Below are 14,730 nucleotides of genomic sequence, written 5' to 3'. Positions count from 1 at the left end.
TTTTGAACCTGATTTTTGTTAAATTATTTATTTGGATTTTGTATTTTGACAAATTACTTTTTAAATCTTATATTTTATAAAATAGTTAAAATAGAACCATAAACTCAATTTTAATAAAAAAAAAATTAAATATAACAATACAGTTTTTAAGCAGAATAATTTTATTTTTGTTCTAAATTGTTAGTTTGGTAAATTATTTGTAATTTTAGTTGAGAAAATATTGACCAAAATCGGATTTAGGGTTCTATTTTAACTATTTTACAAAATATAAGGTTCAAAAAATAATTTGTCAAAATACAAAGTCCAAACAAGTAATGAGAAAAAACACAAATTCCAAAAAGGTATAACATACAAATTTTATGACTCAAATTCTTAAAAAATATAGTATATTTTCCTTTACAAAAATATAGCAAGTGTCATATACAAGTAATTAAAAGATCTAGAATTGAGACCGAAACTTAGTCCAAAGATGGTAACTTTGACTGCCCATCTTCCCCAAAAGGTTTCCAAATTTTGCATACTCTTCAAGAGCTCTAACATCAGCCTTGCACCGAATGAGTTGTGGAAAATACAACCAAAAGCTAGTCAACATCACAAACCCAATAGTCAACGCTCCAGACACCAACCCGGGCAACCGCCACGTGTCACTCAAACCCTTCTTCAAAACGATCTCGACCGTCAAACACAGCCCATGCAAGACGAAGAACGAGGTCACTTCCCACGTGGGAGGCGTTCGAACCATGTAGAAGTACATAAGCTCGTGAACCAAACCAGACACGACGAAAGTTACTATCACAGCAGGGAGCCCAGCCCACTTGTGACCTATGAGAGTCGAAGAGAATCTGAAGATGGGTACGAATACGGTGGGGCGTAGTATACGCGTTACCATGAGGTTCCACCTTCTTCCCCAGAAGTCCTGTAGCGAGGTCGAGAGGTATGGCTCGTTGAACTGTGGCTCGAGCTCGACTCCGGCCATGACTCGAACCAAGGTGGCCACCGTGACCAAAATGGTCTCGAGTACAAGGTATGTTAAGAAGAAGTAGAGAATTAAAACGACATTGGGGTGAAAATTATGGTCTTGGTTATTATTACACACTCGAATTAGAATGGCTAAAAGAAGAGTCTTTATTGTGAAGTTGATGACTGGTTTAGGGTTTTTCTGAGATGGGTTTTGTTTGTTTTTGTGAGTTTTTGTTGGAAAATGTGAGTTTTGTGAAGATGGGTTTGTGTTGCTTTCTTTGATTTCAATAGGGAATGAAGCTATAACAATGAAACGCCCAAAAGAGAGTGATGATGATGATGATGGGTTTGAAGCTAAAGGGCCTTTGTTAAAAGCTAAGAGTAAGAGTTTGAAGTTTGCAAGCCATGAAATGCAGAAGCTAGTGCCACCAACTAGATTAACAGAATTGAGTTTGAGAGGGAGAAAGAAAAAGATGAATATTATTGGGAGAAAAAAGATGAGTCTTTTGATACCATTTGAGACTAGTTTAGCCATAACATAGCAATAAGATAAAGAAACCAAGACTGAAAACCATACCTTGATGAAGTTGTTCATTTCACCCTCCATTTTTTATTCCCCTTTTGTCTGATTTGATAATTTAATGGTCAAAATCATTATTAAAAGATAAAGAGTCAAACTCATGAAACATTATTAATTAATTGATGAAGAGAAGAGATTTTACCTTGATCGATCCACCTCTTATTTATTTATTTTTGTAGAAATGGGGTCGATAGAACCAAAGCTTTTAGGAAATACTTAGATATAATATGAGATCGGGCGGTGGAGAGGAGAACTTTTTTATTTCATTTAATTCACTCACATGTGGTGGTTTGTTGTATATTTATATAAAGTATATACTATATATTTATATATATTATTTTGCTTCGTATGTATATATATGGGAGAATTTTTTTATAGGAGCTTTATTGTAAGCCTTATCGGTAGGGTTTTTGGTGTTTACAACCCACGAACAGTTTTCGGCGTGATCTTTTTTTTATGACTGTGTATATTGTAGCTATTTAGAGCATCCTGCAAATTTTCAGAAAATTCTGAATAGTTTACAGTACCGAAAACTAGGTTCAAACATGTTGTTGTTTTTTTATGAGCGTGGAAAAGATGTTTGAACCTACTTTTCGGTATTATAAACTATTTAGAATTTTTTGAAAATTTGCAGGATACTCTAAATAGCTACAATATACACGGTTATAAAAAAAAGTCCTGTGGAAAACTATTCACGGGTCGAGAAACACTGAGAGTCCTACTGGTACCAGTAGGGTTTAAAGTGAAGCCCCTATAGAAGAATTGTCCTATATATATATTAGATACAACCAATGTGCAATATGCACGTTTGTTTAGTTTTATTTATAATTTATTAATGTTATATAAATTTCAAATAAATATTTTATTTTAATTAAATAATTTATTTATTTTTGTTTAAGTTTATGTTTGTTCTAATTTTTGAATTTGAGAGTAACAACAAGAGATTATATATTATATGATTAATATAATATTAAATATTATACGTGAATTTTAAATTTAAATTTCTTGTTAGTTTTATTTTTTAAAATAATTTGTTACTAATTGACAGTAGATTATATTATATATTTAATATAATATTATTCTAATAAGTGAGTTTAAGTTTAATTAAATTTTATTTAAGTTATAAAATATATGATTTTATTATTTTTAAATAATTATTATTGTAAAATATCTCAAAAATATCATATTTGAATTTTTTTAATTATTTATTATTTTTAAATAATTATCATTGTAAAATATCTCACTAATATCCTATTTTAATTTTTTAATTATTTATTATTTTAAAAAAAATTATTATTGTAAAATATCTCAAAAATATTCTATTTTAATTTTTTTTAATTATTTATTTTATTTTGTTTAAGTTTAAGGGTTTATAAACTACCGTTAAATATAAGAGTATTCTGTTAAATATAAGAATATTCCGTTAAAGTTAATATTAAAAAAATAAAAATCCGTTAACAAGAATTTTCGTTATCTACACATTTATTATATAGAAGAGATATCAATTCTTCAAGCTTCACTTTACGCCTTACTGATAGACTCTCAGTGTTCTCTATCAGTGGGGCTTCACTTTGTTGCACGCATGACTAATTTTTTTTATGCGCATAAAAAACATGTTCGGATGTAGTTTTTGGTACTGTAAGCTATTCAAAATTTTCTGAAAATTTACAGGATGCTCTAAACAACTACAATATATACGGTCATAAAAAAATTGTGCCGAAAACTATTTACAGGTCGACAACAATGAATAGCCCCACCGGTAGAGCTTAAAGTGACGCCCCTTTATAAGAATTATCATATATATATAAATTAAATTTGGCATCTTGAGACATTCTATATTAATTATGATTTCTTTGTGTGGGTATGAATAGAAAATTGAAATTAGTAGAAGATGAGTTATTATAAATAATGAGCCAATTTGATAGAGTTATATATAGTTTATTCATGAAATTACTGTGTAAGTTAATTATAATTGTTATAATTTATAATTGAATTTGTAGTTAAGAAGAAATATTTTTAATTGAACCCACAGATATGCAACATTTTCAAAATTCTACAAATATTTTTATGATTGTGCAATGAGCCAAACTCTTTTGACTAATCATGGTTCACAAAAAATTCCAAGTGAGGGGCATCATGTGGAAAAATGCTCACATGGGTTCTTTTGATTTTGTTACTGAAACATTAATTTTGATCAGCAAGATAGTTTTTTCTTTTGTTTTTCCTTTCTTTTTGGTGGATTTGCAAAATTTTATATGTTGAAGGTTTTGAGCTGCAAATTCTCATTTGTTGATGAAGCTTCTGAAAATTGTTAGTTTTACTCAAACTCTCTGGCATTTGAAACAGATTGAAACAACATAATGGTGAACTTAAAGGTGGTGCAAAGGCAACCAGCTCAGGAAGGCCATGGATTTCTGCATGCTTGATTGAAGGTTTCAAGGACCAAAGAGAAGGTAATTGATTGATTTAAACATACCAAAGAAGACAAGCAATAGCTTCTTTTTTCCAATTCTGGGTCATGATAATAGTTACACGAAACTCAAATGTAGATAGATTTCAAGAAACAACAAGTCTAACACTTGTATTGTGAAATTAGAGGTGAAGAACCAGCCTTGATTAATAAGTTAAGACTGTGTTCTTAACATTCATGAAACAAAATTCTGATGAAATTAGTAACTTGATTTATCAGTAGTGAATGTGGAGGTGCACAATGGATTGTAGTATATGATTCAAACAATGTAGCAAAGATCCAAAACAGAAAGCAAAACACAAATGCACCAAGAATACACAACAATTTATCTATACTGATTAGGTCAATGTGGTCAGTTCTCCCAAGAATTATTTTCCACTATGAAGAAGATGATTACAGAAATACAAACTACAAAGAACCTCTCAAACTCTCTTGTACAAACCCATACCAATACTACTCTCTATCTCACAAAGAAAACTAAGAACATTGATCTCTCAAAACATGTACAATGGTAGTTATCTTTATGAAAATATAAGCAAGTCATACGAAATGAAGGGGACAAGAGGCTTTAAATAGGAAAAACAACTGCCTACGTGTGTGTGCATGCATAGGTCGACACTAAACTGTACTTCCATAACTAATGTATTTGAACACCCTGATGTTTGTATTGATTGTGTATGTATAACAATGGTTAATAAGATCGCTCTAGTTTGATCAACAGATGCCACTGATGCAAAAGTGAAACAGAAACTCAAGAAAGAACCTCTATGGCTTCCTGATAACAGGTTGAGATGTGTTAGAAAGATTCAATGAGTAAATGATTGGAAGATATTCCTCAAGAAGGCACTCACTGCTGCACACTCTTCAAACATTTTAACATCGGCATGAAACCGAAGGAGCTGGGGAATAAACAGCCAAAAACAGGTACTGAAAACGAATACAACTGTTAATGCCCCTGAGATTAGCCTCGGCAGCCGCCACCTCCCTGCCACAGCCTTCTTCAGAACAATCTCAATCGTCAAACAGAGTCCATGGAGGACAAAGAACCCGGTGATCTTCCAAGTCGGCATCAGCCGGCCTAAGTAGTAAAACACTAGCTCATGCATGATAGCAGACACCATGAAGGTTGCCATAACAGCTGGGATCGATGCCCACTTTCGGCCAAGGGAGTTTTTGAAGATGTTGAGAGTTGGCTCGTACACACTGGGGCGTAGGATGCTGGTGACCATAAGGTTCCATCTCTTACCCCAAAAGTCTTGCAATGAGGAGGAAAGGTATGGCTCGTTGAATTGTGGCTCGAGCTCAAGTCCCAACAAAGCTCGAGCCAGGGCAGCCATTACAGCTAGGATCAGCTCAAGGAAGAAGTATATGTAAAAGCAATAAAGAAAGAACAAGACCTTTGGATGGATGAAGTCAATGTAGTCATAGGCCTTTACAACCAAAGCCAATAACAGTGCTTTTATGGCATAATTTAGAAGAGACACTCGACCTTTATCAGGCGTTTTGACAGATGGGTTTTCCTTGTTTTGGTCAGTTCCATAAGATTTCGACAGTGATCGGCTTTCTCTGTAGTGGGGTTCTTCTGATTTTTTCAATGGAGGTTGGTGCTGTTGAATCTTGATAGGAAGGCAAGCAACGGCCACAAAAAGCCCAAGAGAGATGGATGGTGAGTGATCAGATGCCAAAGGGCCTTTACCAAAAGCGAAAAGTAAGAGCTTGAAGTTTGCAAGCCAAGCAATGAAAAATGCAGTAAAACCAATGAAAGTCACAGAAGAAAGCTTGAGAGGAAGATAGAGAAAGAGACATACTATTGGGAGTAGCAAAACCAATCTCGGAGGACCTTTGGATACAACTTTACCGATTGTGTAGCAGTAACAAAGAGAGATGAAAGCTGTGAGCCATACTTTGATCAAGTTGCTAAGCTCTTCCATTTGATCTTCTTGAACATGAAAAGCAAAACTTGATCAAACAACCAACTAGATGTATATTTTTTGATTTATTTTATACTATACAACCAACTAGATGTATCTATGTAAAGAAATTAAGATTCAAACACAAAGTAATAAAAAATAAGGTTGAAAGGACCATATGCATAGTCTCTTAATAATGCATGGCCCCACCTTGATAAATAATAGGTGGTGGTCCATTGGTGGTTCTTTATTATTCATATATTTTTTCTAACATAAACAAGATTAAAACAAAAGTAAACAAAGAAGAGAGAGGGTTTCAGTTTTGGGCATTTAAGGTAGTTTTGGCCAAGTCCAAGGCAAAACTGTTTCTATTTGGGTGTCGTGTTGCCTCAAATTTTTTGTATAAAAAATTTATTACAAGTTTGACTATACCAAGTTAATTATTTGCTATAATTTATAATTAAATTCCAAGATGGGAAAAAAAAAGTTTTCGAAAACTATTTTTATCTGAAGACACCCATGCTAAAAAGATATATATTGTTGGGGCTATTATTTTATTTAAGTTGCAATTAATTGAACCCCACAGATATGCAACATTTTCAATATTATATAAATATATTTATAATTATATATATGAGCCAAACTGTTCTGACTAATCATGGTTTACAAAAAAAAATCCAAGTGTTACAGAGAAGAATCATTTAGGTAGTAGATCTAGATTTGAGACTCAAACTTGGTAAAAAAATGGTAACTTTGACTGACCATCTTTCCCAAATTTGCATATAAGCTTCAAATGTTCTAACATCAGCCTTGCACCGAAGGAGTTGAGGAAAAAACAACGAAAAGCTGGTCAACATCACAAAGCCAATTTTCAAGAACTCGTAGTAGAAAAGTCAAAAGAAGAGCCTTTGTGGGAAAGTTGATTAGATGTCGTTTTGTGGTTTGTTTGTCGTTTTGTTGTCTTAAATTGCAATAGGACCATGAAAAGTCCTAGTGAATATGAGTTTGAAGCTAAATGACCTTTTTTCAAAAGCTAGAAGTTGGCAAGCCAAGAAATGATAAAAGCAGCTCCACCTCCTAAGTTTATGGATATATATAGGAATTTTTTTTTTTATAAGGGTTTCACTTCGAGCTTTATTGGTGGGGCTCTCAGTATTCTTGACCCGTGAACCGTTTTTGGTACGATTTTTTTTTATGACCGTGTATATTGTAGCTATTTAGAGCATCCTGCAAATTTTCAGAAAATTCTGAATAGTTTACAGTACCGAAAACTAAGTTCAAACATGTTGTTACACGCGTGACTAATTTTTTTTTTTATGCGCGTGGAAAGAAACATGTTTGAACCTAGTTTTCGGTACTGTAAACTATTCGAAATTTTCTGAAAATTTACAGGATGCTCTAAATAGCTATAATATATACGGTCATAAAAAAAATCGTGCCGAAAACTATTCACGGGTCGAGAACACTAAAAACCACACCGATAGGACTTAAAGTGAAGCTATATAAAAAAAATTGTCCAATATATATATATTGGAGAATTCTCCAATAAAAAAATTATCCTACATATATGTATTAATATTACTTACTAGAAATAATATAACTAGCTATTGTGCACTTAATATTTTATTAGTTTTGAAGTTTTGTGTGTCCCACATTATTAATTGTGTATTATTATTTTTAGATTTTTCCATTTGCTATAAATAAATAATAGTCCACGTTAATTATTTAAATAATATTAAAATATAAATATTAATACATTAAATAATATTTAATATTTTATAAATACTAATAGTAGAAATAAATGTAATAAGGTCCTTTTTTCATAATTAGTGTATAAGATGAATTATATATGAAAATAAACAAGTTAACTTACAACATAATATGTATAGTTATGTATGTAACAATAATTTCTAAAATTTCTCATTAAATTAGGTATCACTAATGCAAAGAAGAAACAGAAACTCAAAGATGAACCTCTAAAAAATTAGGCATTTCTGATCGGAAAAAAGACAGACAACTAATAACAGATTGATTTGTTCGAAAGATTCACTGAGTAAATGATCGAATGATATTCCTCAACAAGGCACTCACTGCTGCATACTCTTCAAACATCTTAACATCAGCATGAAACCGAAGAAGCTCAGGCAAAAACAGCCAAAAACAGGTACTGAAAACGAACACAACTGTGAATGACCCTGAGACAAGCCTCGGCAGCCGCCACCTCCCTGCCACAGCCTTCTTCAAAACAATCTCAACCGTCAAACACAGTCCATGGAGAACGAAGAACCTTGTGATCTTCCAATTCGGCTTCAACCGGCCTAAGTGGTAAAACACCAGCTCATGCATGATAGCAGACACCATGAAGGTTGCCATGACAGCAGGGATCGATGCCCACTTTCGGCCGAGGGAGTTTTCGAAGGTGTCGAGTGTTGGTTCGTACACACTGGGGCGTAGGATGCTGGTCACCATAAGGTTCCATCTCTTACCCCAAAAGTCTTGTAGTGAGGAGGAAAGATATGGCTCATTGAACTGTGGCTCGAGCTCAAGTCCCAACAGGGCTCGAGCCAGGCCAGCCATTACGGCTTGAGTCAGCTCAAGGAAGAAGTATATGTGAAAGCAATAAAGAAGCCACAAGACCTTTGGATGGATGGAGTCAACGTAGTCATAGACCTTAAGAATCACAGCCAATAACAGTGCTTTTATGGCGTAGTTTAGAAGAGACACTCGGCCCTTATCAGGCGTTTTGACAGATGGGTTTTCCTTGTTTTGGTCAGTTCCATAAGATTTCGACAGTGATCGGCTTTCTCTGTAGTGGGATTCTTCTGGTTTTTTCAACGGAGGTTGGTGCTGTTGAATCTTGATAGGAAGGCAAGCAACGGCCACAAAAAGCCCAAGAGAGATGGATGGTGAGTGATCAGTTGCCAAAGGGCCCTTACCAAAAGCCAAAAGTAAGAGCTTGAAGTTGGCAAGCCAAGCAATGAAAAATGAAGTCAAACCAGTAAAAGTCACAGACGAAAGCTTGAGAGGAAGATACAGAAAGAGACATATTACTGGGAGAAGAAAAACCAGTCTTACAGGACCTTTAGATACAACTTTACCAGTTGTATAGCAGTAACAAAGAGAAATGAAAACTGTGATTCATACTTTGATCAAGTTGCTTTGCTCTTCTTCCATTTTGTTCTCTCTTCTAGATTTTTGATATAATCTGCAATGCTTACAAAACTAACACAGATATTGCTTAGAGAACCTTCTTTAATATCTACCCAATCATAAACAAGACTTGGCTTTTAGCCTTTTTTATTTTATTTCCTTTGACAATTTATAATGCCAAATAAACATGTTTTGGAGTTGGGTATTAAAATAAGTTAACTTATTTAAACACAACACAACATGAGATTTTTTTGCTGGTCAAATATAGCAAAAATATATTTGTGATGTTACTCTTATTTGATTTTTATTTTATTTCAATAGTAATATTAGAGATAGAGTGTTATTATTAATGATATTTGCACTTCAAATATGCAACAAAATATTACATATAGCGATGTGTAAATCAACCACAATAATACGTATATATTTTAGATACATATTTTAATAAATGTAATTGACTAAGTTAATCTACCACAATAATACGTATATATTTTAGATACATATTTCATTATTCTACCTTAAAAGCCTGTCACTTTATTTATTTATGCAATTCACACTATTTACACCTAACTATAGTCTATAGATAGCTTTCTCCATGAAAAGTTGACCACTCTCAATGGTTTTGTATAAAATGCATTCATAACTATATAAAAAGTCGTCTCTTTAGTACATTAATTAAAACTGTAGTGATATTACTTATCTGCCCCTACACCAACAATCAGATTTGTTAGATTCACAAGGTCATTTATGACCTTTTAATCTATGTGTAGATCTCTCCGTGTATGACCAAGTAAAATGAAGATGAGAATGATAATGAGAAATTTGAGTTTTAATGCAATAAGTGACACTATATTTAAAAAATACCCTATCTTTATATAAGTCTTATTTTGGTGCTACTAATGATGTTACTACCCAAAATACCTCTGGCATAATTTTCCCTCTCTTTTTCTCATAGTCTTCACTCTCTATCTCTTATGTTTTCCCTCTCTATCTCTCAAACTCTCGTACACAAAAAAAAAAAAAAGCCAGCCACCATTAATTTGTATTTCGGATCTAGGGGCAAGTTGTGAGTCCTTTCAAGTCAAGAAACTTCATTTTGGATTTCGGATCTAGATGAAAAAATCGTATGGGTAAGTATATATTTGTTATATGTAATGAGGAAACTTGTCTGGTTACATTACTTGTTTTATTTCGAACAGATCTGTGTATGCCTTCATGTTTTATTGCAATTTTTCACTGTCAGAATGAATTTTGGATACTTCGTGCGTTTTTTTCTGGATTTTTTTCCTGCCTCGATGAGTTTCGATGAAACTCGATAGGTTTTGATGTGTTGCATGCATGCTGGCTCGATGGTCATCGATGGACCTCGACGTGCCTCGATAGTGTTAGGATGTTAATACCTTGATGGTCCTCGATTGTACTCGATAAGGCTCGATAGGTGTATAAGAGTTTAATTTGATTTAATAACTCGATTGTACTTGATAAAACTCGATAGGTGTATAAGAGTTTAATTAGATTGTTTGCCTCGATAGTCCTCGATTCTACTCGATAAAACTCGATAGGTGTATAAGAACTTTATTGGATTGTTTGCCTCGATAGTCCTTGACTGTACTCGATAAAACTCGATATGTGTGACCTCGATAGGACTCGACATATATCGATAGAAATCGATATTTTCTGTTTTATGTTGTAGTTTAGCTTTTTGACTTTTTTGTTTTGTTTTTTTGTTGTAGATTCGACTGTTTCCATATTTGTTGCATTCAATGGTGTTTGGGAACTCGAAAATAAGGATTGGATTTTTAGAGATGCTGAAAATAAAGTTCTGCCCATGGAGAAGGGCGTGACGTATGAGCACCTGCTTGACATTCTGTACGATGAGCTTGAAGTGGATAAATGTGTGCATAACTTGAAAATTGAGGTCCCGTACACATGCCTATCACAATCCGTCAAACCTATCGTTATAAAAAATGATAGGTATGTGCGTGCATTCATTGGGTTAGCATCGAAATCTGTAGAGAAGCTCATTCTCTATGTGTGACATTGATTAAGAAGGGAGGTGTAAGAAATGCATCTGTAACGCCTTGGGTAACCAAGACCGTTACACTGTGTGTTTAGAATAGTGCAAGACTTGCTAATCAAGTCATTTAAACAAACTGTGAATCTAAAGTCATCAACTGATCAAAAATAAAAGATTTTGGTCATAAATAAGTTATTTTCGTTAAAAATGAAAGTTTAATACATAGACTCTCAAAACAGGGTTTGGATGACATATTTACAAAATTCCAGAAGTTATAAACAACTCAGGCCACTCTAATGGCAAAATACACATTTTAGGTTTCCGTCCCTGTACAATCCCTCGACCGTGGTGGCCGAGCAGCTGACAATGTACACCTCACCCCCAGAGCTCTCCAACTCATGGTTGAACCTACACATCCTTGCCTTTACCTGCACCACGTAGCACCCGTGAGCCGAGGCCCAGCAAGAAAACGCAATAACATAGCATGATCAATATCAACAACCAGATATTCCACAACACATAATCAAGAATTCAGCAATTCATAACATTCACCTATTCAATGATAACAATTGACAAACTAACAATCTGTCATCCAGATAATCAACATATCATATCTATCAGAATTGCAACAACAATCACATTTATAGTCAACAGTTTATCTCAATCACTACACAATATTTAGGGTCGGCACCCTTAGGCCGCTCCCTCTGTTTAACCCACTGTCTTCGGCTCACTTAGGCCGCCCCCAATGTAATACCCACTGACTCCGACCAGCTTAACCGAGCTCAGTGATTAATAAGCTGTCCTCGGCTACCAATGTCCGAGTCGCGCCATGTGTGCAAATATTATTTACGGCACCCTTAGGCCGTTTATCTTATGTCCCATGGCATAATACCATCTATGGCATCATACAAATATAGGGAGCCCTTAGTCCCATCACAACCACATAATAATGCATACAAGTGTAGGGAACACTTAGTCCCAACCTAACCACATAATCGGGTGCAGTTTTCTTACCTTTAGGTTTCGCTAGCTCGTTCAATTGATCCTCAAGCACGATCCCGTTTGAACCTTAGCGTGCACCTAGTCACAGCCACAGATCAGAATCATCACCAAATCTCAAATCCAAAACCTAGCCTCAGGACCAATCCCAAGTCCCCGGGAAGCCCTAATTCCACCAAACGGGGTGGTGGAATCAAACCCTGAGCCCTCGGGCAAAAAACCTAAGAAATAATCCAAAAACCCCTTTCTGGAAACAGGGTAGCGCTATAGCGCTCTAAGGAGGGCGCTACAACGCTACTAGCAGAGCCAAAAATGCCCAGAAAGCCCAAGCCTAGCACTGTAGCGCTCAAAGGCTAGCGCTACAACACTAGTCACAGACCAGCAACACCCTGTTTTTCCCTTCTTCGATTTTCTCGAACCAAAACCCCTTGGAACCCTTCCAAACCTCAACTACACACCAAATTGAGTCTACCATCACCTATATCTCATCCCAAATGGCCCAATAACACAAGACTTAACCACATGCAGCATCAAACTATGAAAACAAACATTGAACCCAAGAACTAAAAGATTCAACCAGAAACTTAGAAACTTAGAACTTCAAAGCCAGAATTTGTTACCTTCTATGGAGAAGTTTGACCTTAAGTTATCCCTAGCATCCAACCAGCCTCAAGCCCTTCAACTCCTCGAACTTATATCCCTTTATTCCATCCAAAACTCAAGCTTAGAAACCATCTCGATAAAACTCAGAAAAACACATCAGGAAACCTTGAAACTTACCTCAATTGACTGGCTAATCCCTGCTAGCTCTTCTATCTTCACCAAGCTCTTTAGCCCCAAGCTCCATCCTGAGCTTACTCTGGAATTCCAACTCCAAAACTCACTAAGAATGGTGAAGAGATGACCCAGCCAAAAGAGAAAAAGTAATACCTCTAAGTGTTCTGTTTTTCTTTCCTTCCTTCTTCTTTTCTTTTCCTTAAGCTTCTGTGTCTATCTACAACTTCCACAAAAATTATAAAGCAGAGTATAACTTATCCTTTAGTAAGCCAAATGACCACCTTGCCCTCCCAATAATAACTAAACCTTTAAATCACTCTAGGGGCATTTTGGTCATTACTCCCAATTCCCGCTAATTCCTCGAGTGTCTTTAATATTTACCGCTTACTTTCCGATACCTAACTAATCACCAATTATATTTCTCAATATCAAATCATTTCCAATATATCCTCAAATACATCCCTAGGCTCACCCCGAGCCGGGTATAAATCTCCGCTGTGACTATCCCGCTAAACCGCTTGTTAGGATCGCCTCGAATCACAAGCTCCAAATATATCCACATAATAATGTCGTCCCAACATTTATCACATATATTTACATTTATGCCCTCAATGGGCCAAATTACCAAAATACCCTCATAACAAAATATATACCCCTATGCATGCCTTTATCATCATATAATAATATGATCCACATAACCATGCATATAATCATATAATGGCACAATAAATCAATTATGGCCCTCTTGACCTCCTAATCAAGGTCCTAAACCTTATTAGGAAATTTGGGTCGTTACAGCATCGGCTTCCGCCAGCGTTAATAAAGAAGTTCGATTTGAAGAGAACATTTCTCCTCCATGTCATGGTTTCAAAGGAACTCAAGGTGACGTTGGAACATGTGTTCCCGAGACAAATCCATATTTCATAGTCTATGATGATATCCCGGTTAGATATCCGTCATATGTGCATGACACGGCGGAGTACGATCCCTATGGCTACGATCCTTATGTCAACGACGATCCTGTTGCTGATGCAACAGATCTTGGTGGGCCAGATGTTAGGGCAGATTTTCCAACACAGAGTTTAGATGTTATGGTAGATGAGGAGCGCAGAATAGAAGATCGGCAAACAACTGGGACCAGCAGTAGTCGTCCAGGTCCAAGTAGAACCGATGATAGTTTTAGATGGAGTACTCCATTGGACTTAGGTGAAGTTCATAGAACATGGAGTGCTCCCATGTTCACCAAAGAGGATATAGAGGCCTCACATCAACATCATTCCTCAACCAGCAAAGCTTCAGGAGAATTGCACCTTGGGAAGTTCTTTCAGAACAAGCTTGAATTGAAAACCAAAGCATCCATATTTGCGATGAAGAATAATTTTGACTTTATGGTGAAGAATTTGGGACTGATGTGTGGTACATTACCTGCAAGGATCCTGATTATGGTTGGAGATTGAGGGGTAAGAAAAAAATGCGATCTGAAATGTTTGAGATTACTGTATACAACGAATTACACACTTGCTCACAAGAAATTCAAGATAAGGACCACCGTCAAGCATCACCGTGGGTTGTTGGGCACCTAATCAAGAGGAAATTTGCTACCGATGGTACTCGGTACATGGCAAACAACATAAGGGAGGACATGAAGCACCATTTTGGGGTCGAAATAAGCTATGAGAAGGCGTGGAGATGTAGAGAAAAGGCTCTTATGTATGTCAGAGGGACACCTGAGGAATCATACTCCAAGTTACCTGGATACCTGTGTCATTTGGAGCATAAGAACCAGGTACAATTACTGATTTTGTAGCAGAAGATGGTCGTTTCTTGTATTGCTTCTTTTCCCTCGGTGTTTCTAGGCGTGGTT

The 14,730-nt window shown here is 35.5% G+C and overlaps 2 protein-coding genes, 1 long non-coding RNA gene and 1 pseudogene across 3 annotated transcripts; 1 reads left to right on the top strand and 3 right to left on the bottom strand.

Annotated features, from left to right (window-relative positions):
- Nucleotides 1–335: 335 nt before the first annotated feature.
- LOC133829795 (acyl-CoA--sterol O-acyltransferase 1-like) lies at nt 336–1,803 on the bottom strand. Its single transcript, XM_062259590.1, has 2 exons — nt 1,683–1,803; nt 336–1,585 (listed from the first exon to the last, which is right to left on the bottom strand). Exon 2 carries the CDS (start codon nt 1,565–1,567, stop codon nt 440–442), a length of 1,128 nt encoding a protein of 375 aa, XP_062115574.1. The 5' UTR covers nt 1,568–1,585; nt 1,683–1,803; the 3' UTR covers nt 336–439.
- On the top strand, nt 886–4,231 carry LOC133829800 (uncharacterized). Its single transcript, XR_009891869.1, has 2 exons — nt 886–1,024; nt 3,887–4,231. It is a non-coding gene; the product is annotated as an uncharacterized LOC133829800 (long non-coding RNA).
- A 128-nt stretch (nt 4,232–4,359) lies between these two features.
- On the bottom strand, nt 4,360–6,091 carry LOC133829797 (acyl-CoA--sterol O-acyltransferase 1-like). The gene has a single exon (XM_062259592.1). It carries the CDS (start codon nt 5,939–5,941, stop codon nt 4,817–4,819), a length of 1,125 nt encoding a protein of 374 aa, XP_062115576.1. The 5' UTR covers nt 5,942–6,091; the 3' UTR covers nt 4,360–4,816.
- A 1,673-nt stretch (nt 6,092–7,764) lies between these two features.
- On the bottom strand, nt 7,765–9,094 carry LOC133829793 (acyl-CoA--sterol O-acyltransferase 1-like; annotated as a pseudogene).
- Between the last annotated feature and the right edge of the window lie 5,636 nt (nt 9,095–14,730).

This window comes from Humulus lupulus, chromosome 4 (genome assembly GCF_963169125.1).
Source record: "Humulus lupulus chromosome 4, drHumLupu1.1, whole genome shotgun sequence".
Taxonomy (NCBI): domain Eukaryota; kingdom Viridiplantae; phylum Streptophyta; class Magnoliopsida; order Rosales; family Cannabaceae; genus Humulus; species Humulus lupulus.
The sequence above is the reverse complement of the archived record's forward strand: the minus strand, read 5'-3'. Positions and strand labels throughout refer to the sequence as shown.

Excerpts from the sequence above, each read along its gene's own strand:
- LOC133829795 (XM_062259590.1), bottom strand. The coding sequence starts at position 1,567 with ATGGAGGGTGAAATGAACAACTTCATCAAGGTATGGTTTTCAGTCTTG.
- LOC133829797 (XM_062259592.1), bottom strand. The coding sequence starts at position 5,941 with ATGGAAGAGCTTAGCAACTTGATCAAAGTATGGCTCACAGCTTTCATC.